Raw genomic sequence first — 24,830 nt, forward strand, 5'->3', positions numbered from 1 at the left:
CAATTTCGTATACTTTGTCCAAAAGAAATAGATAAAAATTTATCTAAGACTATAATTTTAAATATATACATATATTTTTAAAATATAATTTAAAATAAACAAAATTTATTTTATCTTAGTTTTATGTTCAATCAAATCAAAATTTATCTTAAAATATTGTTAAAAAATAATAAAATCTAAAATAATAATATAATTTTATTTTTAAATATAATTTAAAATTAAAATTTTTATTATCGTACATACATGATGCAGAGACAAACACCTGTACGCAACTGATAAGATAACTATTTATGCAGATGTGTATACCCCTCTGTTCTAAAACTCGGCCGCCTAGCCGCCTAGGCGGCCGTCTAGGCGTTACGCGTCACTTTTCCGCCCCGATTTATGCCAAATCGGTTTAAAAAATCGGATATCCGATTTTTTTTCGCCTAGACCGCCTAAATGACCGCTTAGCCGCCTAGGCGCCCGCCTAATCTATTTTTTTATTTATTTTTTATTTTATTTTTTTATTTTTTTATTTTTAATAATATTTTTATTTATTTATTTGATCTAAAATTTTATAAATATCATTTATATTCATAATTTTGATGAAAATTACACTATATTAAGTTTATATATTCTATTTGTGTGTTTTATACAATCTTAAACATGAAAATGTATTAATGTTATACACAATTAAAGATTAACATGTTTTATAACTTAGTAAACCATCTAAAAATTCCGCCCCGCATAATTTCCGATTAATCTCCGATTTTCTCTTTAGGCGCTAGGCCCAACCCGACCGCCCGACTAGCGCCTAGCGCGTTCCCGAACAGGGGTATATCCATGTAAACAACTCTATACACGTATGTTTTCTTTCCGCAGATTTACACAGATGTTAATTTCAATATTTCATATCGTCAAAACAGTAAATTAAAGTTCATCCAAAATTTACAGCGTATAAATAATTATATAACTCGCAATCAATACCCCCACATTACCTCTCTTATGCGAGCCCACACAGACACATGATAACTCTATATAGTAGTTGAAGTAATTGGAGACAAGAAACATAACAAAAATGAGTCGTTCATATCACAGTTCAAACAACCGACACTCACTATTGTCTCAACCATTCCTGCCTTTCAACTAATTCTTATTGTACATAATTCGTACAACATTCTCACATCAAAACCAAGAGAAAATGGTGGCTTCTCATGGTGAGGACACCGAAAGTTCCTCCACCAAAAAGAAAAAGGAGACCTCCGCAGTGGTATATCGCGGGGCACGCATGAGAAGCTGGGGCAAATGGGTCTCCGAGATTCGGGAGCCTCGTAAGAAATCAAGAATCTGGCTCGGGTCTTTCCCCACGGCGGAGATGGCAGCTCGTGCGCACGATGTTGCGGCGCTGAGTATAAAAGGAAGCTCGGCAATCCTTAACTTTCCAGAGCTCACTAACTCTCTGCCACGACCTGTCTCGCTCAGCCCAGCCGACATCCAGGCCGCAGCAACAAAGGCCGCATTTATGGAATTCAAAACACCATCGCTTCATCTCGAGGATCAAACGCCATCTCAAACTAGATGTGAGACTGAGACGAGCGGAAAGGCGTCATCCTCACCCACTACGTCTACGCTCTCAGAGGAGCTAGGAGAAATCGTGGAGTTGCCGACTCTAGACAACGAGTTAAGTAAAGATCTTGCGTTGTTCGACTCGTTGGAAGGGTTGGTCGGGATGCCTCCATGGCTAGATTCGTATGGAGAGGATCCAGTACTGTTTGACCCACTTTTCCAAGAAAGCTTGTTGTGGAATCATTAGTAAGATTTTCTTGGAAAAGAAAATAATATTTTGTTTCCTCCTCTCCTTTTCACCAAATATCCATACCCATAATTTACTTAGATTTGTAAATACTTCCCGCTAACGGAATTATGTAAAGTGTAAACAACACAAGCTTTCCTTGTTTCTTTTTTTTTTATCTTGCATTATTAATATTTTTGGGTGGTTTAGTCATTTAAATGTAATGAGGATGTACGTAGTAGGGGTTTACTGAAAGCAATGCTAAGTTATTTATATCGCAGTGTTTCAAAAAAAAAAAAGTGTTTCAAAAAAAAAGTTATTTATATTGCTTGTACGTGCTAGTAGAGAAAGATCAATACACCTAAAACACCGGTAAATGAAAGATTAAAAATAGATCAGAAGAGTACAAGCTCGACAATACATTCTTTTACATTGGGATTCCCATGGTCGACATTTGAAGTAAACTAACGCAAAAGTTGGTAACAATACAAATCAGCTGTAAGGTATCTCAGATCTGTTTTCACTCTTTGTTGACTATATTTGGGAACCAATCAAATCATGTTGGTTTTGTCTGCGTTCAGCGTTCAAAAATTATTGGAAAACACCACATTGGTATATTCCAAAACCATCACGTGTATGTTCATCAGTAAGAAAAATTAAAAAAAAAGCAACCCGATCGAAGAGATTTCCACTCTATCAAAACTGACTTTATATAAAAAAAAAAAAAAAAAAAAAAAAAAAAAAAAACTGATTTTATTGAACAGTATTTTCCTAGAAAACCATCTAACCGAAATTCTAGGGATCTTATTCAACAGTATTTTCCTATTTGGGTTTTATTAGTGGGTTACAAAATTTGTAAAAGGCAACGTCACGTATGCATTACTGTAATTATTTTTCTTCCTTTTTTGTCTAACTATTATTTTGCTTTTTCTAAGTTTGGAAAGAAAATAAAGACAAAGACTTTACATAGACGCATTCGAAATTTTGATTGGTCGGATTATCTCACTCAGGAGCGTGCCCCCTGCTACAACTAACACCACAATTCTCTTTCATGTCATTTTCAATCCTCGCTTAATTTTTTTTTTCAAATTATGATACAATATATCTGAATGTAGTTTATAATTTAGATGCCTAAATTAATAAGTAATTTAGATGCCTAAATTAATAAGTCGCGTCCAATTGCTTGAACCACGCAGCGTTAATGAGATCGCGAACGGTATTACAGACTCTTATAAATTTCACATAAAAAGTATATTATGAGTCATCAAAAAAACTCTTCAAATTTGGTTTTATACGATTTTTAAAGTATTTTACAAAATTGAATTAAAAATTAGTTAGAAGAATCTTATATTTATTTCTTATACTTGTTCATTTATAAAACTTATAAACCTTCCAAACAGTTACCGGGATCTCACAGTGGATTCCCTCATTAATCAGGAATTCCGAACATAGAATTTACATGCAATCATGGCTTTGATGGATCCTCATGATGTAAAAATTATTGGAGATATTCCATTAAGTCGTAATCAGATGGAGGATAGAAATGGATGGCATTTTACCAACAATGAAAAATATTCGGTTCAATCAGGTTATCAAGTGGAAAGGGCCTATCCTGATAAGGAAAAACCACCAGTTTTTTATGGTCCCACGGTGGATACATTAAAAGCTTTCTGCTGGAAAGTGCGGTGCCCTCCGAAAATAAAACATTTCTTATGGCAACTCCTTTCAGGATGTATAGCGGTAATGAAAATCCAAAATCAAGAGGGATACAAGGGGATATATGTTGTGCCCGATGCGGAGATCCGGAGGAATCAATAAATCATGTGTTTTTTGAATGTCCTCCAGCACGTCAAGTATGGGCTTTATCTAAGATATCATCGCATCCCAATATTTTTCCTATCAGTTATTTTTTTGCTAATATGGATCATCTTTTTTGGAGAGTTAATCCAAAGATGTATGACCCCCAATTTGCATGGATATTATGGTATATATGGAAAGGCCGGAATAACAAAGTTTTTAGCAATCTGGATATTGATCCGAGGGAAACACTCAAATGAGCGGAATTGGAGTCATCACTCTTGGCTGAGGCACAGGTAGTAAATGATTCAAGGAGGGGGCATCAGGTACATACCACTTCCGCATTAGCAACGTCATGACGATGGTGTTTCATAGATGGATCATGGAAAGATAAAGATTTATTTTCAGGGCAAGGCTGGTATAGCACTTTGCCGGGTTTCGATGGTTTATTAGGGGCAAGGAATGTAAGGGCATGTCTCTCACCCCTTCATTCGGAGGTGGAGGCTTTAATTTGGGCAATGGAATGTATGAATAATTTAAGACAGTTTCAGGTGACGTTTGCAACGGATTGTTCTCAATTGGTAAAGATGGTTTCGGAACCAGAAGAATGGTCAGCATTTGAAAGTTATCTGGAAGACATTAAGCTTTTAAAAAGAAGTTTTCTCAACTCAGACATCGTTCATGTACCACGGACGGAGAACCTACGGGCGGATAGCTTAGCACGTAGTGCTAGGAAACAACCGTGTTTCATCGTTCACATGGATGCGAAGTTACCAAATTGGTTTACAGAGTCAATATGAGTCTGTAAATGTTTTGTTTGCTGTCAAAAAAAAAATGTTCATTGTTTGAGTTTATCCTGCATAGTTTGGATCGACAAATTTACTTCATGTATATAAATTTTATGCCGTGTTTCACCTCAAAAACTACCTCACCTACATCGTTATTATTTTGTTTCTTATCGACGGCTTCCATAACCTCATTTAGCCAATCAAATTTTAGTAGAGATGAACAAATTTGTGTGAGACGGTATCTTTGGGTTAGGTTCGATAGAGAAGCGTACAAATCTGAAGTCAATTGCTATTTAGAAAATATATTAAAAAAAAGATTTATTGTTCAAATGAAGTCGTCTGGAAAATATATAGATGTTTAGTTTTATCTGGAACAGGTTTTTCTCTTGGATCACGCTCTATTCATCGCCGTCAAAGAAAAGAAGACGAAGAAATTTGGTATCCAACATATTTTTAATCATGGGCACATTCATTTATTCTTATAAGGCTGTATATTTTTAAAATATACACCTTTTATTTGTATTTGTTAATAAGGCTGTCTAGTGTTTAATTTATCATACCTAGTATATTAAATTGCTTATAAATAACGACAGTAAAATCAAATTTGTATATCAAATTTGTTTAGTTTTAGTTAGTTACCTAGTATCCACAGATAATAATTATTTTTGTTTACTAGGTTTTTTGGCGAGTTGATACAATAGTTGCAATGATTTATGATTCTATGCAAAACTCTTGACAAACAATTTAGAAATTACAAAACGTAAAACAATAGTAAATGACTAATTAAATCGTATATATATAAAAAAATATCGAGCATTCAATTTGGACACAAGATTGTAGAGTTCAGTCGGCAAAAGTTGAGAGATATTTTGGGTATTCAGAATCTAGGAGGAATGAGATCTTATCTTGGGTTACCCGAAAACCTTGGGGATCTAAAGTTCAAGTGTTTGGATTTGTTCAATAACGTTTGAAAAATAGGGTTAGTGGATGGACTTTTAGATATTTTACTAAAAGGGGAAAGGAGGTGATCATTAAGTCGGTGGTTACGGCTCTGCCAAATCATGTCATGTCTGTTTATCGATTACCAAAAGCTACGGTTAAAAAATTAACGAGTGCAATAGCTCAATTTTGGTGGAGTCCAGGAGAGAGCACAAAGGGTATTCATTGGAAATCATGGGATAAGTTATGTCTCCCTAAGGATAATGGTGGTTTAGGTCTTAAGGATCTTATGGATTTTAACACGGCAATGCTTGGAAAGCAACTGTGGAGGCTGATTGAGAAACCAAACACTCTTTTCTCGAGAGTTTTAAAGGACAGTACTATAGGAATGCTTCACCCCTTGAACCGATCCGATCTTATTCTCCGTCATATGGCTGCAGAAGTATGACCTCTGCTAGATCTCTGGTTTGTAAATGACTAATTAAATGGGTGGGAACAGATTCATATATTTCAGTATGGAATGATCCTTGGGTCCCAGCCACTCGCCCGAGACCAGCAAACAAAAATCTTCACAATAGTTACCCGGATCTCACAGTGGATTCCCTCATTAATTTGGAATCCCGAACTTGGAATCTTGAAGAAATTAGGGCTTTGGTGGATCCTCATGATGCACAAATTATTGAAAGTATTCCCTTAAGTAGAAATCAGATGGACGATAGGAATGGATGGCATTTCACTAATAATGGAAAATATTCGGTCAAATCAGGATATCAAGCGGAACGGGTTTATCCTGATAAGGAAAAACCACCAAAATTTTATGGACCTACAGTGGATACGTTAAAAGCTTTCTGTTGGGAAGTGTGGTGCCCGCCGAAGTTAAGGCATTTCTTATGGCAACTCCTTTCAGGCTGTATAACGGTAATGAAGAATCTTCAGGGGAGAGGAATACAAGGAGATATTTGTTGTACTCGATGTGGGGACCCGGAGGAATCAATAAATCATGTATTTTTTGAATGCCCTCCAGCACGTCAAGTATGGGCACTATCTAAGATACCATCAAATCCGAACCTTTTTCCTACTTGTTTGTTTTTTGGTAACATGGATCATCTCTTTTGGAGAATTACTCCAAAGATGGACGATCACCAATTCGTGTGGATATTATGGTATATATGGAAAGGTTGAAACATTTAGGTGTTTAGTAATCTGGATATTGATCCAAGGGAAATACTTCGATTAGCAGAATTAGAATCGGTACTTTGGGCTGAAGCACAGATTGTCACTGATCAAAAAAGGGAGAGCCAAGTACCGACCAGACACACATTAGAAACTACAAGACGTTGGTGTTTTATAGATGGTTCATGGAAAGAAAAGGAACTTTTCGGGACAAAGATGGTATAGTACCTTACCTGGTTTTGATGGTTTATTAGGGGTAAGGAATGTAAGGGCGTGTCTATCGTCTCTTCACTCGGAGGTGGAGGCGTTGATTTGGGCAATGGAATGTATGAAGAAATTACGACAGTTTCAGGTTACGTTTGCAACGGATTGTTCTCAATTGGTGAAGATAGTTTTGGAACCAGAAGAATTGCCAGCATTTGAAAGCTATCCGGAAGATATTAAGCTTTTACGAAGAAGCTTCCACAACTCAGATATCATCTATGTATCCCGAATGGAGAACCTACGGGCGGATAGCTTGGCACGTAGTGCTAGGAAACAACCGTCTTTGGTCGTTTATATGGATGCGGAATTGCCTATCTGGTTTACAGAGTTAATATGAGTTTGTAAATGTTTCGTTGTCAAAAAAAAATATATATATTGGGCGTTCAAAATGCCTATAATTTACAAGTTGGTACTGATTTCGTCATGATTGCCATGCAAGACCAATCAAATTACTACAGCTTTCCTTTTGTTCGAGCACGTTGATCCATTCCTTTTCTTGCAGCGATAAATTATTTGACAACGAAATCGTGAAGGGAGAGTTGCACCATGTGTTAAGTGTGCTTGTTTTTGCACCGTTGTGTTTGTGTCGGCGATGCTTAAATACTCCCTCTCGATACAAGTATATTATGTTTACGGTTGTTCACACGATATTAAGAAAAAATAAATATTTATTATTGTCGATTACTTTTTAGTTTTACTTTTAATTAGTTTAAAGTTTTATTTGATTTTCAATATAATTCAAGCATTTACATTTTTACATTTGATTTATATTTTATTTTTAAAACAAAATGTATTAATTAAAAGTAGAACGCCAGTCTTTTGTACAGAAGAAAAAAAAGCTAAAACATGCATTTGTATAGGAAAAGAGTATGATTTAATATACTTTAGTTATTATTGCATTATTTTTGTTTATGACGTAATTAAGTCTACATCCTAACTACTTTTCACCTTTTTAATTCCATTTTCTAGTTCTCTTTCATCTTCTCATCTGTTTCTTTTTACTCCACTCTCCCTTACGAGCTGTATTCTATGTTTTTTCACTCCATCCATGCCATACATACTAGAAAAGGAAATTGGATTCTTTTTAGTTTAGAAAAACTTTACTAATAGAAAAGAAAGTCGGATTTTTAGGGCTAGAAATACGGATATATATTCACAAAATCAATTAAAACTCAAAAAATGGATATTTGTGTAAATAAAATTTTCTCTCAAGTGTTTTACTATTTCAAGTTTTATTTACCGAGTTTTTTTAAACAAATTTAAACTAAGAGGGAGATACCAGAAGATGAGCAAAAGGTGAGAATATAAAGACTATTTTGTGTTAGTGATTTTCTTAGTTCTAACGCAAAACGGTAACAGGTGGGGGGGGACTGAACTTGATCTGTGCTAGTATAACCTCATACGAAGCTAAAGCTTTGTAAGGAGCCATTCCATCAGTTAGAGTGACTACAGAGGAAGCTATGTGAACTTTTCATGATTAGTTCGAGTTCCTGCACAGCTTGCATTAGGCTCATAGCTCTGATGTATAGGTTAACCTATACATACAACAGTAAACCCAACAAATACTGTTGTGATGATGATTATAAATAAATTGTCTAACAGTCTATGATCAAAAGAAAAATTATTAAGAATTACAAGGTAACATCTCTGATTTTGTAGCTTCAAAATGGAAACTAGAAGAAGTGAAGCGTAAGTGTGTTCCAGAACCATCATCGTTCCTTCTTCACAATATATGCAGACTTGAACAAAAACCAGTTCCTGAGATTGACCTGAAGTGAAACTTCCTGTAATGTATTGTTCATTTCTGGTCGATATAAACAGCGTCAACATCATCAAGTTCAAGTAGTTTCTGCATAAGCTCTTTGTTCAGTTCCATGGCCTCATCATCCACCTGCAACAACCCCAGTAATCACATTTTCCCAGCGAATGAACTGATGAATAATGATAAGAGTGACTTTTATTTGAGGGAAAGACAAGTTTAAATGGAAGTCCAAGGGATCATATCTTGGGGGTGTAAATCTATCAGTATTAGACATGAGGAAAAGGTTATGGCACAGAAGAAACAGAACAGAGCAAAGGTTCGCTACCTCAACTGTAGTCAGAGGGAGAAGTTCAGAGCCATTGTCAGGCTCAAAGTTCACTCCTTCATCACGTAGCTTGGACAACACTGTCGAGTAGTTCTCATTAGAAGTTACAATTTTGTAGTACCTGAGAGACAAGAAACAGATGAAACAAAACAAAACAAAAAAACATTACAAAAATGTACTTGTGAGAATCATCTCGAAGAAACAAAACAGTGACAGTAAAAGTGTATACCTTTCTTCCCTATCTTCATCAGTATCATCTTCATAACTAGGGGGATCAATAACATCCTCAGCTCCAGCATCTAGAGCAATAATAAAGAGCTGGTCTTTGTCAGCCTCGGTGACCTTTATGTTGACGACCCTAACTCGTCTAAACTTAAACATGACAGATCCTGAATCAGCCATTTTGCCTCCGTAATCCTTAACAACTGATCTAACAGCTGCCACTGAACGATTAATTTTGTCTGTTAAGACCTCGACTACCATACTAACTCCACCATACCCATATACCTAAAAAAAAGGGTTTATTTCAGAGTCATCAAAAATTATAATTGGACCCACTTGAAAACATAAAAACTAGAGTTGACATAAACCTCATAGATCTTCTCGATAAAGTCTTCTTGGCCCTTCTCAGAAGCCCTTTTAATATTACGCTCCACAATGTCCTTGGGTACATCCAGGTCTTTTGCTTTCTCAAGGATGGTAGCTAGAACTGTATTGGACACTGGGTTTGGACCCCCTTTCCTGACACTGAATGATGAAAAAAAAAAAAAAAAAAAAAAAAAAAAAAAATGATCCTCTTTGTCATAAACTCACACACAAGAAGTTGACTTGAACCCAACAAACTAAACACAGAAAGATGCAGAAAAAGGGTTAAAGACACTTACGCAGAAACAACCTCCTTGCCAATCCTACAGTATAGCTTCGCCTTCTTTGAATCTTGAGCCCCCTGTATTCACCACAAACTTCAAGTTTCAAGTTTCTGAAACACAACTTCTGTCTCAAAAGGAGCTTTCTTGTTGCGTTTTGCAGTAATTCGATAAGACACGATCTTAATTTTGTACAACACCTATGAACCTACTTAAAGACATTTCATCAAACAAGTGGTGGGCGTCTCTAGAAACAACTTCGAAACTGATTATTCCTGAAACTATTTACAATCAGGATTCAGTAGTAAAGCACTTGTGTAATCATTCAAAATTGAGACTCTTAAGACGGACCTTTCGGCCAGCGATTTTGGAAGAGCGACGACCCATACAAAGAGGAGAAGATATCCAAATCTTTCTGACTTGACGATTGGTGCAGTTCTTCTGCTCATGTGTGAAGTTGGAAGTAGTGTGAGTGGAGATTGAGGAGAGAGACGAGAGAGACTTGGGGATGGTGAGAAGAAGACGACGATGATGGTTTCCGGAGTTGAGAATGGATCTGGAAGAGACGACGCCATCGGAGAATCTGAGGAGGAGTCCTCCAACAGCACCTCTCATCGTGCAGTGGGACGACACCATTGTTCGATGGATAGAGATGGATTGATTGAGAAGAGAGGGAGCTGAGGTAAACAACGATCGTATCCGATTCCTAAAATCCAAGCCTTGGTTCCGACCCAATAACATTATAGGATTTGGGTTCTTTTGGTTTACAAAGGTTCTGTCGAGTGAGGAACCCAATATGTGTTTGTCGGCTTGAAGACCGCTCAATCCAACGAAAAGGGAATAACAGATACTGAAATAGTTGTTTTCAATTGAATTTTGCTGTAACACTTTGGTGGGTGTACTAAGTAGACTCCGAGGGTCATACAATAGGTTCTATATATATATATATCCTAGGCGTAGGTTTGTTTCGAACATTCTAAAACCAAAGACACAGTGCCAGCGTCAACAAATGAATAAGTTGATAGGTGATTGAGATGACAAATGGTGATTAGGAATGTGCCTATCATGAAAGAAGCGAGTAGCAACAGACAGTTTTCATGCAGAAAACAATATAACATTGAAAGCATACAAAATACATAAAAGAAGAATCTGAAATACCCTGCAAAAAGGCAAACAGATAAACAGATACACCTCACTTGCCTTCTTTCATGGCGACCTCACTGATTCTCTTCTCTGCAATTTGCAATTCTCAGACAAAAAGCAATGGACCAGCACCAAGCTTCACACCTCCTTCTGGAGCACTGAACAAGGCATGGCCTTTACGTCCCAAACACAGTTATTCAAGCTCGCTCACCCCAGTGTTTGGATACTCGCCCATATCCCACCAAACAAACAAAATCATTTGAAAGTTCTCTTTTTTTTTTTTCCTTTTTTTATCCTTCCATCTTTTTGGATTTTTTTAAATCATTTTTTCCTCCTTTTTAAGCTTTTCTTTTTTTCAAATTTAGTTGTGCTTACCAATGAGTGTCGAATTCTGGAAGCTGTAGTCCAATCCACCAAAGCAACAGTTAGTTGCTCTGATTCTTCTTATTTATTTTTTTTGTTTTTTGGTCTTTATCCTTTTCTTTATTTGCAGGCTCTCATTACGATTGCTGAGACTCTCACACTATCGACTTCAAGCCCAACCTGTTGCTGCTACAAAAAAGTAGCAAGAAAACACCAAAACACAAGAGCATAAAGAGATCATGATTTGCATAAATTAACAATGGGTTGCAAAAGTACATGCCTCATCAGTGAATTCTGCAAAGATTCTGACCTAGCTCCGTCTTCCGGCCTCCCCATCCCCATGAGTAAATTATTTCTCTAAGACACGAGAAAAGGAAATTTATAAGCAAGTAGAGCAGTGAAAAAATATATAAAGTTTTCAAGTAAATGCTACATAACATAATAAAGCATGGAAGTAAGGGATCTGTCAATGACATATATATGCACTAGTTAGGATGCACAGCATTCTATTTTAAGCTAGTACATCATATGTTTATTTATTCTAAAACAAAAGTACGATGAGTATCACCCTTCAACATGTCATGCACTGGGTGGTGACATACACAATCTATCAAACATAAAATCCTAGATAATAAAACTTAAACAAGCTACCAAGCGCGGAAACTCTACAGGAGAATAAACCTAATGCCAAATGACAAGAGTTAGGATAAAAAACCTGAAGTTCTTCTGACAAACCACTTTTCAACAATCCATCTGAATGCAAGTTTCTATGTTCCCCAGATGAATCCAAACTTGCAGCAGCCAAAAAACCCTGTAACAATCCAAGGACCCATGAAGACAAAGACTAGTACGTTCAAGACATTTTTTCCCAATTTGTTACGAATTTAATACTATAATCATCGGATAAGAAAACTCACCTCATGATCAAGGTTCCGCCCACATAATCCATTCTGCAAAACACCATCAGCAATTTCTCCTAACATGGATTCCCTCTCAACTCTATCAACATCCTCTTTCAGATTTGGTCTCCTTGGAAGACGTTGCTTGTCAGTGTCATTGATGGATTCAGAGCCCACAACACGACCTTTTTCTTTATTCTGCCCACCTTCACATGTTACCACAACACTAGGATCACGGCAGCCTTGAACTAGAGACCTATTATCCACTTCCACGTTTTGCTTGCTACCAGAGTTATGCTCATTTTGAGAAACATTTATAATTTCAGTGCTGTTATTGATCAATTTTTCAGCCTCAACTTCCACATTAGGGATGGAGCAACCAATATCACTAATTACTAAGCATTCGGCTCTAGGACCTGAAACAATGCCAATTGGGGGAGTCCCACCAGTTGTGATAGCACTACATTCAGGAGAAACTACATCTACACTAGGTGGACTAACAGATGCACGCTTCTCAGGTTTCTCTGGTCTTGTATCCATCAATTCATTGTCGTTTTTTCTCTTGGCATGTCTCTCAACATTGGCGGATAAAGATTCAACCGGCTCACCAGGTTCTCCGCCTTGTTGATTCTGGGGCTTGGATTGCCGAAACCTTTTATATCCGTTTGGGAAAACAAAAGGTGGGAGCTGCCGTCTACGAACATGAGAAACAAATACGTCCATCCCAGGTCTCCAAAACATATACATGTTTACGTCTTGCCTGAACTCATCCACGGTTCCACGTATATCAAACTGTTGACACTCTTGGCCACCAAATCCTTCTGCCCTTTGCAAGCCCATGAAAAAAGCACAATGCCGAAACTGCTTGGAAGTGTCCACATACTCATTTGGTTGAGGATGGCACATTAACATCCCATTTGTGTCTCGTTCTATCTGCGTTATTGGATAAAAAACAGAACACAAACCCTTTAGTTATTGAAATTTTTACTGGTAAAAATTAGAGAGCACATTGAAGACACTAAAGGAGTACTCCTAAACATCAAACGAACATACGGCTATATACCTTCAAGGTCAGCTGCCGGAACCTTGACTCCACCCAACCCTTCCAAGCCAATAAATCTTCTGCATCTGCTGCTAGTACATCAACCTGAAGGTAATTTTTATATGCCTCGAAGAACATATATTGCTCAAATAAGGAACTCCAGTGTTGTTTGTTTAACTCAATATCCTGCAGACAAAATGGCGCTTAGCAACAGGATCAGAGGATACTGTGCATAAACAAAATCGGCTCCCTCACCTGACAGATCTTGTTACCATACTGGAATTGCTCCATCATAACACGAAGAGTGCTCTGGGAGACATTGTAACTAGAATTCATGCATGGGTAAGCAGGAGTTATTATTGGCATAAGATGATAGCGGTCACGGTGATACTTTCGTGGATCCCAGACAGGAATCCCAAGCTCATCCTCTTCTATTGCACAAAGCATGACTGGATTCGGCCAACGCCATTGTGTATACACTCTAAAGAATCGAGAAACCAACATACTGGGAATAGCATTTGGATAAAGCTGGCACAGGCGTGCAACCAGAAGCGCCCAGTTTACGCCACCAAGAAATCCAGTAACCTGCTCAAAATAATAGAGATAGATGTCAAGAGCTTGAACATTTTTTGTCAACAGATGTAACATTCAGAAAGAAAACACATTACATTTGAATAGACCCCACGCCTCTTAGCCCAGTACTTCATGCATCTTAATGTTGTCCGGAAGTGCTACATTTGTAAATAAATATCTGGCTTACAAAATGTCTTAGTCTATTTACCCAAAAAAACTGACATTCAACTTATCTTACCTCAAAATTTGGAACGAGTTTAAGAATTTGATCAGCAACCCTACAACCATTGAGACTGCGGACAGTTTGCTCATCAACATCAGAAAGCACAGAAGAGTTTGAGATATCCAGATCCTGTTAGAAACAAGGGATCTGACTCAGCAAGAAAAATATAAACTTTGGCGAGAATTCAGCTTAGTACATGTATAAATCATGCCTGAAGGTTCAAAAAATGGCAACCCAACATCTAAGTGTTTACTAAGGCCAAAAATTTCCGAAAATAAGTTTCTTTTATATCTCAGACCTAGGCCGAAGAGTATGACACTATATGTGACCATTAACACGCAACAGAAGCACGAAAACCACCAAACTAATCACCCCTAAGTTTGAGCGGAAACAGAAAGAGGCTAGACTGAAATTACCTGTGGCACAACAAGAAGTGATATGCTAGCATAGAGAAGATCAATCGATATTCCTTGGAACTTAAATTTCATGACAGGGACATGGGCATCGGTAACAGGTTGAAGGTCAGTCACCTCTTCCATCTCAGCCAATATATCACGCAAGATGATGAAGAAATCCTCCTGCAAGAATAAACCCGTTAGAAAACTTAAAAAAATACGCATCAGTAAAAGATGCGTACAAAGTGTCACCTCTCGGTTGACATAAGATGGGCCAACACATAAAGTATCAATATCAGCCCCAGGTCCGTGCACCTGCAAGTTCAATTAAAATAAAAATCAGGCTAAAAAACCATAACGTTTAGGGAAACAGATCACAAAGAGTTGCAACTTACTCCAAGGCGGTAAGATCCAAAAGTGAAAATGAGAGCGTTAGCGTCCTCCGTCATCTGATCTGAATATCCCCTCTGATGAGTCAACTCTTTCACCCAGTCTTTTACAATCTATACATGAATGGTAAAGATAAGAGCTTAAAACAGCAATCAAATTGACGCACAAATATGCAAAGGTTGAGCCAATTTTGAACCTGGTCAATGCGTCCAAGAACTTCCTCTCGCCGCATGGTTTCCTCCTTGCTCTCGTACAGCCCCTCATCAACCAGAAACTTCGGATACCAAAACAAAATCAGCAAAACCGTAAGTCAAAATCAGCACAGCAAAATGCAGAAAAGGAGATTGATTACCTTCTCCAGCTCCAAATTACGCTTCAAATCAGCCGCGGAAGGACCAGAAACAGAAAGCGGCTTCGTGATTCCATAGCTTTTAAGAGCTTGAGTTCCCACCATGATGGTAAACCCTAAGCCGATCCAACCACAAAATATATCTATATAGCTAGATAATTATTATATATATATATATCTTTTAAGATCCGATCAAAGCAGAGATCATGATGATTTCGAAATCTAATTAGGAAAGGGGATTCAAATTTCGAAAACTGGAGACGGAAAAGGAAACCGAAAGAAGAAGGGGGGAAGTGGCGAGAAAAGCTCGGAAGCCCTAAATCGATGACTAGAATTTCAAAGGGGAGTCAAAGAGAGAAGGACGAGGAGGTTACAATCAATTTTGACTGGTTCTTAGGAGGATGAGAGAGATGGAGAGATGGAGACGCAAAGGGCACACGAGAGGGAAGGAGAGACGTCTATATTCGTCTAGATATTTATTAGGTGAAAACCAAAATTATATCATTGAATAATCAAAACGTTTTTTTTTTAATGTTTACTTGAAATTTCTGTAATTTTTGTTAAATACCGTAATAATTATGCGCAAAATATCCGCACCCTAAGAACCGATTCAAAATTTTAGTATTGAATCTAACCCCTGCAAAAAAAAAAAAAAAAAAGGTAAATCATCAACTTCCAAATTTGATTGAAAATAACATAATTTTTTTCGTGAATCATTTAAATTTATCTTAACTAACCGTGTTAACCTTTAACATATTTTGACTAAGTCATTTTCAAAACGACATTATAAATTGAGGTTTTAAATGGTCCACAAGAAAGTTCATGCAATTTTTTCAATCAGTTTTGAAGTTTGGTGATTTAAATGATATTTTCTAAAAACATATTCCAATATATTCAATATATATATATATATATATATATATATCCAAAAATATTAGTTATAAAAATAATTATAATAATTATAGTACTGAAAATCAAAATCATAAATTTAATATGTTTGGGACATTTTGTTATTAGTGCTACTTTTTGGTAAAAAGTAACTTATTTAAGAAGATTTTATATTTTTAATGAAGTTTGGTTAGTTCAATTAGTATAGTTAATTTCATTTGGTTTAATAAAATTTAGGATGGGTTCCGTTGCGTGTAAGGTTGGACATCGTTATTCGATATTCGCTTTATACTCGTGATTTGACCTGTATTCGCCTTGAAAAACTGAGTACTTGCCGTTAGCAAGGCAAGAGCAAATATTAAGTATTGTTTCATTTTTTGATATTTGTCTCGTTACTCGTTAATTATTACTCGTTTTATAAATTATTGGTTTTATAAAATATTCGTTACTTGCTAAATAATAATTGTTACTTACAATATAAGATTGATCATATTATCACGTTTGTTTGGTTTGCATTTAAGAACTTTTTTTGCAGGAACAAAACGTTTTTTTTTTCTTCCAGGAGCAAAACATGACTAAGAAGTAGACAAAAATCTTTTTTTGGAACATCGAAATAAAATGAAGGAACAATGAGTTTCATATGATCTTTCAATATTTCAAATGTTTATTTTCATTTTTGTCTGCTTCTTTGAAAATTCATGTGTCTTTTTTGGATGTTGAAATTTTAGAATATGTATTTTTTTACGTAATCAAGAGACAATTACTTGGTTTAGCAACTAACGGGGCAAAATAAATTACTCGAAAATATCAATTTTTTTTTACTTCAAGCAAGTCAAGTATGGTCCTAAAAAAAATTACTCCGACAAAGCCAAGTCAAGTATCCGTTGTGTGTTGTAGAAATTTTAAGTCGAATGCAATTCGGTTTGAGCATTTTGGTTCGGTTCACAAGCGATAGAATTGGTTTAATATCCAAAGGGGAAGGGAGACACATACATGGTTTGACTCTCTCTCTCTCTCTCTCTGTCGTGCCATCAGAAAGAGAGAGAAGAAGCTAAAGAATGGCGCACGCGACTCTCTCTCACTCCCTCATCCTCTCTTCCTCCAGGTTTTACCTCCCTCCCTCCCTCACTCTTCAAATGCACTTGGATTCCATTTTTGATTCTGCTGCTTCCAGGTTCTCTCGTCTCGGCTACAGCACCAGATTTCTCAGACACGCAAACCCTCTTTCTCTTCCCCTAACCAGACAAAGATTCCGATGTTACTGTTCCGACCAGACTTCTCCTTCTGTAAGGTAAAATTTATTGTCTCTGGCTTCTCCTTGTTAGTTGCATTCTCTCCCCACCTTTTGATTCCATGTAGTTTTAGCAGGAAACGTGTGGTCTCTGGAGTCCAGCCTACAGGCTCAATTCACCTTGGAAACTATCTAGGCGCTATCAAGAACTGGGTCGCCCTTCAGGTACGTACCTCCACTGTTGTTCTAAAGTTCAAGGTTTTAATGGAATGCGTTTTTTTTTTGTTGCTACAAATATTCATCTCTCTTTTGTTTCAGGCTTTATGTGTTTATATGTCTGCAGGATACATATGAAACACTCTTTTTCATTGTAGACCTTCATGCGGTATGTATCAATCAAAACCTTTCAAAAGTTTTTAAGTATAGGTAATATTTCCTTTTGTTTAGTTTATCTGTCTTGACCAATGTAGATAACACTACCATATGACCCGCAAGAACTGAGAAAGGCAACTAGGGATACCGCAGCGCTCTATCTAGCATGTGGTGTTGACATTTCTAAGGTTCGTTTTTTTTTTTTATTTTAGCTCTTTATGTGAAGATCTGAAATAACTTATCAAAGAGTGTCCTTGTAGGCTTCGGTGTTTGTGCAATCTCACGTCCGTGCTCATGTGGACTTAATGTGGCTTTTGAGTTCATCCACACCTATTGGTTGGCTACAGAAAATGACTCAGTTCAAAGAAAAATCACGCAAGGAGGTGCGTTATATGTTTTTATATCCTCATGTTATGTGATTGTATACATACAGGATTCTGTTTACTGATTCCATTTTGATTTTGATCTTCTTCTTTTTTTGCTTGGCAGGGGGGTGAGAATGCTTCTGTGTCTTTGTTAACATATCCAGTTCTGATGGCTGCTGATATCCTCTTGTATAAGGTGATGCTTTAGAAGAGTCGAGTGTCATCTGAAAATTAGTGTAGTAAAGAAAGAACACTAGTAAAATTAAAGAAATGCTTTTTTGCAGTCGGATTTTGTCCCTGTGGGTGAGGACCAGAAGCAGCACCTAGAGCTTGCCCGCGACCTGGCACAGCGTGTGAATAATTTATATGGTGGAAGGAAGTGGAAGAAGCTTGGAGGGTATATAAATCTTGCTTTCTTCATTTTAGAATATTAAGTATACCGTTCAATTCAATTGCTGATGATCTATGCTTTTTACATGATTCCTAATGGCTTAATTTCCTTTAGGCGTGGTGGTTCGGTATTTAAGGTGAGACTTTCCAAATGCTTCGTCTATGCACATTGTGTAGCTTTATAGGATTATCACAGATTGTTAATCGGTTTAATATATTATCATGTTTGTAGATACCAGAACCACTCATACCACAAGTTGGAGCTCGAGTTATGTCTCTTACGGATGGTCGTTCCAAGGTAGAAATGTTCTAATCTAAAGTTTATGCGTCACTGTTGGTCTGAGTGTCAAAGAAATAAATCAAATTTTAAACATATCCTATTGGAAATATGTTGAGGTTAACTCTTTGTATTCTTTAATACCAAAGAAACTTTTGATACTAGGTAGTCTTTTTGCTAAGTTGTAATGACTTAACACTTCTTTTACTTGCGTCCTTACATGTGGTCCGGATACAGTTTACATGACTTCAGAATTGTCAGATAATTTTAGAGGAATTTCTTACGGTCATTGTAATCTTGTAGATGTCCAAGTCTGCACCTTCTGATCAGTCCCGGATCAATCTCCTTGACTCAAAAGATGTAAGTAAAATTAATGTACACAACATATTCTTGTAGAGTTCTGTGTCATGTTGGTTGTATGTGAAGTTGCGTCTGCTACTAAATCCATCGTCTCAAAAATTATGTAGTTGATTGCGGATAAAATAAAACGGTGCAAGACAGACTCATTTGTAGAGTGAGTGCTAATTAAATTTCCATGCAGTGCAAAAGTTTTGTTTCCTCCTTTAGTAAAAATTGAGATATCTATATTGAAAAGTTCATGTTTCCTGTCGTTCCAACAGCCTTGAATATGACAATGCGGAGAGGCCTGAGTGCAACAATCTCCTCTCTGTATATCAGATTGTCTCAGGCAAGACAAAAGAGGTATGAAGAAAAGAAATAATTGGTTTGAATCTTAAAAGATTGCTTTACTTTCTCTTTTAGTCATAATCATAATCACTTGAGATGTAAAAAATGCAAGCCTATTGATCCGGGAACATTTTTGCAGGAAGTGATGGAGGAATGCAAAGATATGAGCTGGGGCACATTTAAGCCTCTGCTTAAGGATGCTGTGGTCGAGCATCTTAGTCCAATCCAGGTCTCTGCAAAGTCAAAACTTATTAACTCAATCAATTACCTTCAAGTTTAAGTTCATCCGCGTAATGTGTTATTTGGTTTGGTATATGTTTTCCTATGCAGGTCCGTTATCAAGAGATAACAGCAGAGTCAGCGTATTTGGATAAAGTATTGACAGAAGGTGCGGACAAAGCCACGGAGATAGCAGAAGTCACAATTCGCAATTTAAAACAAGCGATGGGGTTCTATATATGAGGAATAGTGAGTTCCAAGTTTTTAAAAGAGAGTACGATTCTTTATTCTTGAATTAGTTCAGTCAAATGCTGCTCAGTTTTTGATTCTTGAATTAGTTCAACAATTTATCAAATTAACAATTCGTTTGGTTACTTGATATATCAAATGATAGTCACAATTACTTGCAATAGTGTCGACTTGTGGAAGCTGTCGTCCAAAGCAAGTAATGTACAAGAGTGGTTCGCCACGAGACCTCCATCAGGAAGCCTATATGACGGCACTAATGCACACATGTACTACATAAAAAATAGAAGCATATTATGGCAAAAACGTTTTTGGTCTGCATAATAGGTCTTATATTCAATTCAATTAAAAAAAAAAATCACAAAAATTCAGGTTCTTGACTAGGGTGCTTTTTTGGTCTATACAGCAAATATCTATTTTGATTACCACCTAGCTATATTGGATCAATGGCGAATTTAGGGATGTTTATCTGACAACAGATGAAGTAAACACACACATGTGGGTGTTGTTCTGAATCAACAGGTTTTTGCCATAATATAGAGAGACAAACATAAAAAGAAACTCACTAAGCGAAGCCGGAAACTAAGACCATGATAAACCAAACTACATACAAAACCAGAATATTTTTATCAACAAAAAAAACCAGAATATTAGGAGCTAGGTTGCTTTCTCCGCAAGCTTCTTTCTCTTCAATTTACTTGGTTTGGTTGATTCATTGTCCTCTTCGAGCAGCTTGGGTTTTAAAACGGCTATAATAAATATAACTCGATACGTTAGTTTCATTTAATTTAGATGATTTCTCCAGACCATTTCATTATTATAAATAGAGTTTTTGTATTCTTTCAAATTCAGAACATTACCTTTTAGCCTTTACCACCATTGTGGAGCTTCTGCGTTCGTTTCGACCAAAAACGTTCATGAACCACTCTTGTTTGCAGGAGAACAATATGCACCCAATCGTCAATCCAAAAACAATACCTGGTCCAAGTCCTATCGCAGCTGCCACCCAACTCAACACCTCTTCTTTTTCTTCCTCTGGTTTCGACTTTTCATGCTGCTGTGGTGCAGGCGCGTGGATATCTCTGCAAACTTCATCGAGAGCCGGACCAAAGAGTCCAGAGTTCTCCTCGAACGAAGAGCACTTTTGTCTCCGAAACTGAGTGCCTCCTGGTACTAGACCAACAAGCTGATTGTGAGAGAAGTTCATGTAGGAAAGATACGAGAGGTTCCCTAGCTCTTGTGGAATTTCTCCGGAAAGCTTGTTTTGGGAAACGTCCAGTGACTCGAGAGCTGTCAAGTTTCCCATAGATGATGGGATGTGATGGGTGAAAGCGTTGTATGATAAGTTGAGCACATGAACCTCTTTTAGTGTACCGATGGACCGTGGAATCTCTCCTTCAAGCTTGTTTCCGGAGAAGTCGAGTGCGGTGTAGATCTTAAGAATACGTACTAGCTCCATCTCTATACCTTTATTCGTCAAAACCATTGAGTCATGATAATAGCCAAAAAAATCTCCCATGTACTTTTCTTTAGACCGATCTTTGTTAGCCTTAAGTGATGACATGGCACTCCAGTTCACAAAGTAATTTGAAGGCAAAGTTCCTGTTGAGAACAAAAGCTAATTAATTTAGGAAACTTAAGAGCAAAAAAACGAATTGAGACAAATGCCCGTTTAGGATTTTTGCATATCGATTATACGAATGAATAAATTTACAATATTTTCCGTATTTATTTATAATAGTCTCAAAATCCTATTTCCTTTTACAAAAATAATTTTCATAATCGTAAAAGGCGTACCATTGAAGTGATTATCTGATACGTCGATGATTCTCAACGTAGGAAATGAGGCTTGATGTACCGGTCCATGAAATTCATTGGAGCGTAAGACAAGAACTTGAAGATGTTTTAGGGAACTCAACCAGACAGGGAAGGTGTCACTGATTCTGTTGCTTTCCACATTCAAAACTTCAAGAGTTGAGAAATGGATCAAAGATCTTGGAAGCTTACCCGTGAGTTGGTTATGCCCGACATCAAGCGACCTTAGACTTGCAAATGTGTTATTTGGAAGATCTCCACTAAGATGATTCTGACGAAGGTTTAAAAATGAAAGATTGCTCTTGAGGTTTCCCATACAATGAGGGATGGCACCATTGAGGTTATTGCTAGACAAATCAAGAGTGATTAGAGAGCGCATATCACATATGAAAGAGGGAAGCTCGCCCGTGAAATTGTTATTGGAGCCAACCAAGTACTGCATAGATAGTCCAAGTTTCGTTGATCTTTCAAAACCAATGAACATGTTGTGGGAAAGATCCACAAAATTCAAAGTTGGTAGTGTCCATAGCCATCCAGGAACATGACCTTTGATTTTGTTGTTGGAAATGTCAAGATTCGTCAATTTGTTTTGGGTTCTTAAGAGCCCAGGAAACTCGGTGATACCGCATCCTGACATGTACAACTGGCTTATCATTTGCAAATGATGATTCACACCTGAACTTTTGTTTGTGGTTGAAACATGGTTCCCAGAGAGATCCAATAAAAAGATTGACTGGAGATTCGACCTTAAGATTGCATTCAAGTCAAAGGTAGTGGTGGTGTTTAAATGGGATAGGTTAAGAAGTTGGAGCAACTTGAGATTTGAGAAGATACTAAAGTCGACCGGGCCTTGAGTGTTCAAACGAGAAAGGTCAAGGTCTTGAAGGTTTACTAATTTGGAAATGGATTTTGGGATTGGTCCTATGAAGTTGTTATTGCCAAGGTCTAACGTTGTTAGTTTAGATGGTGAAGATATATTGCCAAATTCAAGAGTACCATTGAGTTGGTTATCTCTCAAATCAACATAAGTCAAAGAAGGAATAGTGAATAGAGAAGAAGAGAGAGTTCCACTAAAAGAGTTGTCCCATGCCTGAAAGTACTCCAAGTTGTAGAGTGAACTCATGTTAGAAGGAAGTGTGCCAGTAAATTGATTGTGGGAGAGATATAAATCCGACAACATTTCAAGATTGAGAAGGGAATGTGGGAAGTTGCCACCAAGTTTATTGAATTCAACGCTTAAGAGGTTCAACTGGTTCATACTGCCAAAAGATGGCAACTCACCAATGAAATCATTACCAGAAAGATCAAGAATGGTAAGATGTGAAAGATTTCCAACTGAAGAAGGGATCCAACCACTAAAATAATTTTTAGAAAGGTCGAGAATGGTAAGATGAGAAAAATTTCCAATAGAAGGTGAGATGTGACCACTAAAATAATTATATGAGAGGTCGAGAGTGGTTAGGTTTTTAACCTTATAAAGACTGCTATTGGAATGAAGCCGACCATGGAGGCAGCTGCGACTAAGGTCTAGCTCGATCACTTCCCAAGACTTGGTATCACATGTGATACCATCCCAATCGCAACAGTCACTATTAATTGCCCATGACTCCGTCTTAAGACGAATGCCGTCCAAACAAGGTTTCTTTATCTCAAACTCGTTCTTGAACTTGAGAAGTTCATCTCTTTGTACAGGATGACACAAGTGTCGAGCAGGAGCTGTAAACACGGCCGTGAAATTATAAATGAAAAAGAGAAGAAAAGGAAGAGTAATATGAATGATACTCCTTGAATTCCAAGAGCCTTTCATTTTTTTTTTCTATGTATGATAGTTTGGCTGAATATTAACAATGAAAAAGCAGAGATGAAAATTTGAGATGGTATTATGGTTGCATACTTGCATGACCATCTATTTATATATACATAATTGTATAATATATTGCATAAAGATAAATTCAATCAAGTTGACTCACTAATAGTTTTTCTACCAAGTCTTCTTGAAGTTGGAAAGGGTGGGTGAAAAGTCTTTTGTGTTGAATTCTCGGTTTTTATACATTTTTGGTTGTTTTACTGGAAAGTTCATATGTCTTGTCTAAAACCAAACTGCAAGCTAACATATTCCACAAAAGAGAAGAATAACAAAAATGTAAACAGTACAATCGCGAAGACTCAAATTTTTTTTTTTTTTGAAGAAATATATTATAAATCAGCCCGATAGACAAGAATAGGTTTCGGTTACAGCCTCGATTCAAACAAAAGCTTCCTAGTCTACCAATTACAACACTAGCTTCGCCCACCCACTAAACCCGGCACATTCCGCTAGTCTGTTTTTAGCAAACATAAGAAATCGATTCCTGTTCTCAACCGTCAACGATGATCATGAAAAACTGAGGTTCTCCTTGTCGTCTCGGATGCCGGGAGTTCCCGTGTCGTCTCTGGAGTAGCTAGGTCTCGATGATCTCCTCGAAACTTATAATCGTCACCTCCGTAACACACAAACGCTATCGAAGAAAGGATTTAGAACACAAACCATTGAAAACCGATCCAAAACCCGCTATACAGACTTGGAGAGCGCCGAACCGGTCAATGGCCTAGAGACGCGAGGACCCCAAGCCACGAACGCGAGGACCCCAATGTAAACAGTACAATCACAAAGACTCAATTATGCTTGATCAAAGAAATATAGGAAGAGTTAAAACTAATAATAAATATTTTTTCCACAACGCCTTCATGAAACTTTTGAGCTATGAAAGATTTGAACTCATCATAAGGTGAGCTGAATTGAACGGGATAATTCATTTTGCAACCCCCTATATAATCTACATATCCGAACATGTATTTAAAACGAAACTAAACCATACTGGCTATGCATGGCGTATCACGTATGCGTATAATTTAATTTGTGTTCACCAAATGTCTCATGGTCTAACCTTATTTGAGCTATTCAAAGTACACTCAAAGGTGAGCCTAGGCATGTGGGTTCGAGCAGTTTAAGTAATTCAGGTAGGGTAGTTCAGAATTTGGATATTTCGGTTTGACCAAAATTTCACCGAATTAAATCGGAAAAAAGTTTGGGTCGGTTCGGTTCAGTATTTTGTTAGTCCGGTTTAATTTTTTATTTTTACCAAAATGACTGAATCTTTTTGTTTCGATTATATTTTGGTTAAATTCAAGTAATTTCGGTTCAAAAATTTGATTAGTTCTGTTCAAAATTTGGTTAACAATTTTTTATTTTTTTTAAATAAACTAACCAATTAACCGAAAACCAAAATATTTTA

General features: G+C 37.0%; 5 protein-coding genes across 10 annotated transcripts; 2 read left to right on the forward strand and 3 right to left on the reverse strand.

Annotated features, from left to right (window-relative positions):
* The first annotated feature begins 1,035 nt into the window (after positions 1–1,035).
* On the forward strand, positions 1,036–1,983 carry LOC106340671 (ethylene-responsive transcription factor ERF042). The gene has a single exon (XM_013779515.1). It carries the CDS (start codon positions 1,184–1,186, stop codon positions 1,793–1,795), a length of 612 nt encoding a protein of 203 aa, XP_013634969.1. The 5' UTR covers positions 1,036–1,183; the 3' UTR covers positions 1,796–1,983.
* A 6,276-nt stretch (positions 1,984–8,259) lies between these two features.
* LOC106341746 (probable transcriptional regulatory protein At2g25830) lies at positions 8,260–10,546 on the reverse strand. The gene is made up of 6 exons (XM_013780456.1): positions 10,040–10,546; positions 9,707–9,768; positions 9,413–9,569; positions 9,052–9,329; positions 8,823–8,943; positions 8,260–8,626 (listed from the first exon to the last, which is right to left on the reverse strand). The coding sequence occupies exons 1-6, from the start codon at positions 10,427–10,429 to the stop codon at positions 8,534–8,536; spliced, it is 1,101 nt and encodes a 366-aa protein (XP_013635910.1). The 5' UTR covers positions 10,430–10,546; the 3' UTR covers positions 8,260–8,533.
* A 337-nt stretch (positions 10,547–10,883) lies between these two features.
* On the reverse strand, positions 10,884–15,550 carry LOC106341744 (nuclear poly(A) polymerase 2). Of its 5 annotated transcripts, none has more exons than XM_013780452.1 (13): positions 15,069–15,550; positions 14,913–14,990; positions 14,722–14,829; positions 14,579–14,641; positions 14,348–14,509; positions 13,947–14,060; positions 13,804–13,866; positions 13,391–13,720; positions 13,157–13,321; positions 12,112–13,026; positions 11,910–12,005; positions 11,505–11,551; positions 10,884–11,380 (listed from the first exon to the last, which is right to left on the reverse strand). In XM_013780452.1, the coding sequence occupies exons 1-13, from the start codon at positions 15,168–15,170 to the stop codon at positions 11,350–11,352; spliced, it is 2,274 nt and encodes a 757-aa protein (XP_013635906.1). In that variant the 5' UTR covers positions 15,171–15,550; the 3' UTR covers positions 10,884–11,349. The 5 variants fall into 5 exon arrangements, with proteins under 5 accessions (XP_013635906.1, XP_013635905.1, XP_013635904.1 ...); XM_013780451.1 differs by having other exon boundaries at positions 10,884–11,383; XM_013780450.1 differs by having other exon boundaries at positions 11,475–11,551.
* Positions 15,551–16,935: 1,385 nt separating this feature from the next.
* Positions 16,936–19,868, forward strand: LOC106341745 (tryptophan--tRNA ligase, chloroplastic/mitochondrial). 2 transcript variants are annotated; one of them, XM_013780454.1, is made up of 15 exons: positions 16,936–17,058; positions 17,128–17,244; positions 17,322–17,409; positions 17,528–17,569; positions 17,655–17,744; positions 17,817–17,939; positions 18,046–18,117; positions 18,206–18,318; positions 18,427–18,448; positions 18,544–18,609; positions 18,892–18,948; positions 19,056–19,101; positions 19,205–19,290; positions 19,415–19,504; positions 19,606–19,868. In XM_013780454.1, the coding sequence occupies exons 1-15, from the start codon at positions 17,012–17,014 to the stop codon at positions 19,735–19,737; spliced, it is 1,191 nt and encodes a 396-aa protein (XP_013635908.1). In that variant the 5' UTR covers positions 16,936–17,011; the 3' UTR covers positions 19,738–19,868. The 2 variants fall into 2 exon arrangements, with proteins under 2 accessions (XP_013635908.1, XP_013635909.1); XM_013780455.1 differs by having other exon boundaries at positions 16,947–17,058; positions 19,056–19,102; positions 19,209–19,290.
* A 326-nt stretch (positions 19,869–20,194) lies between these two features.
* On the reverse strand, positions 20,195–23,418 carry LOC106341743 (receptor-like protein 12). Its single transcript, XM_013780447.1, has 3 exons — positions 21,538–23,418; positions 20,601–21,342; positions 20,195–20,489 (listed from the first exon to the last, which is right to left on the reverse strand). Exons 1-3 carry the CDS (start codon positions 23,360–23,362, stop codon positions 20,453–20,455), a joined length of 2,604 nt encoding a protein of 867 aa, XP_013635901.1. The 5' UTR covers positions 23,363–23,418; the 3' UTR covers positions 20,195–20,452.
* Positions 23,419–24,830: the final 1,412 nt, after the last annotated feature.

Source organism: Brassica oleracea, chromosome C4, assembly GCF_000695525.1.
Source record: "Brassica oleracea var. oleracea cultivar TO1000 chromosome C4, BOL, whole genome shotgun sequence".
In the NCBI taxonomy this organism is placed as follows: Eukaryota; Viridiplantae; Streptophyta; class Magnoliopsida; order Brassicales; family Brassicaceae; genus Brassica; species Brassica oleracea.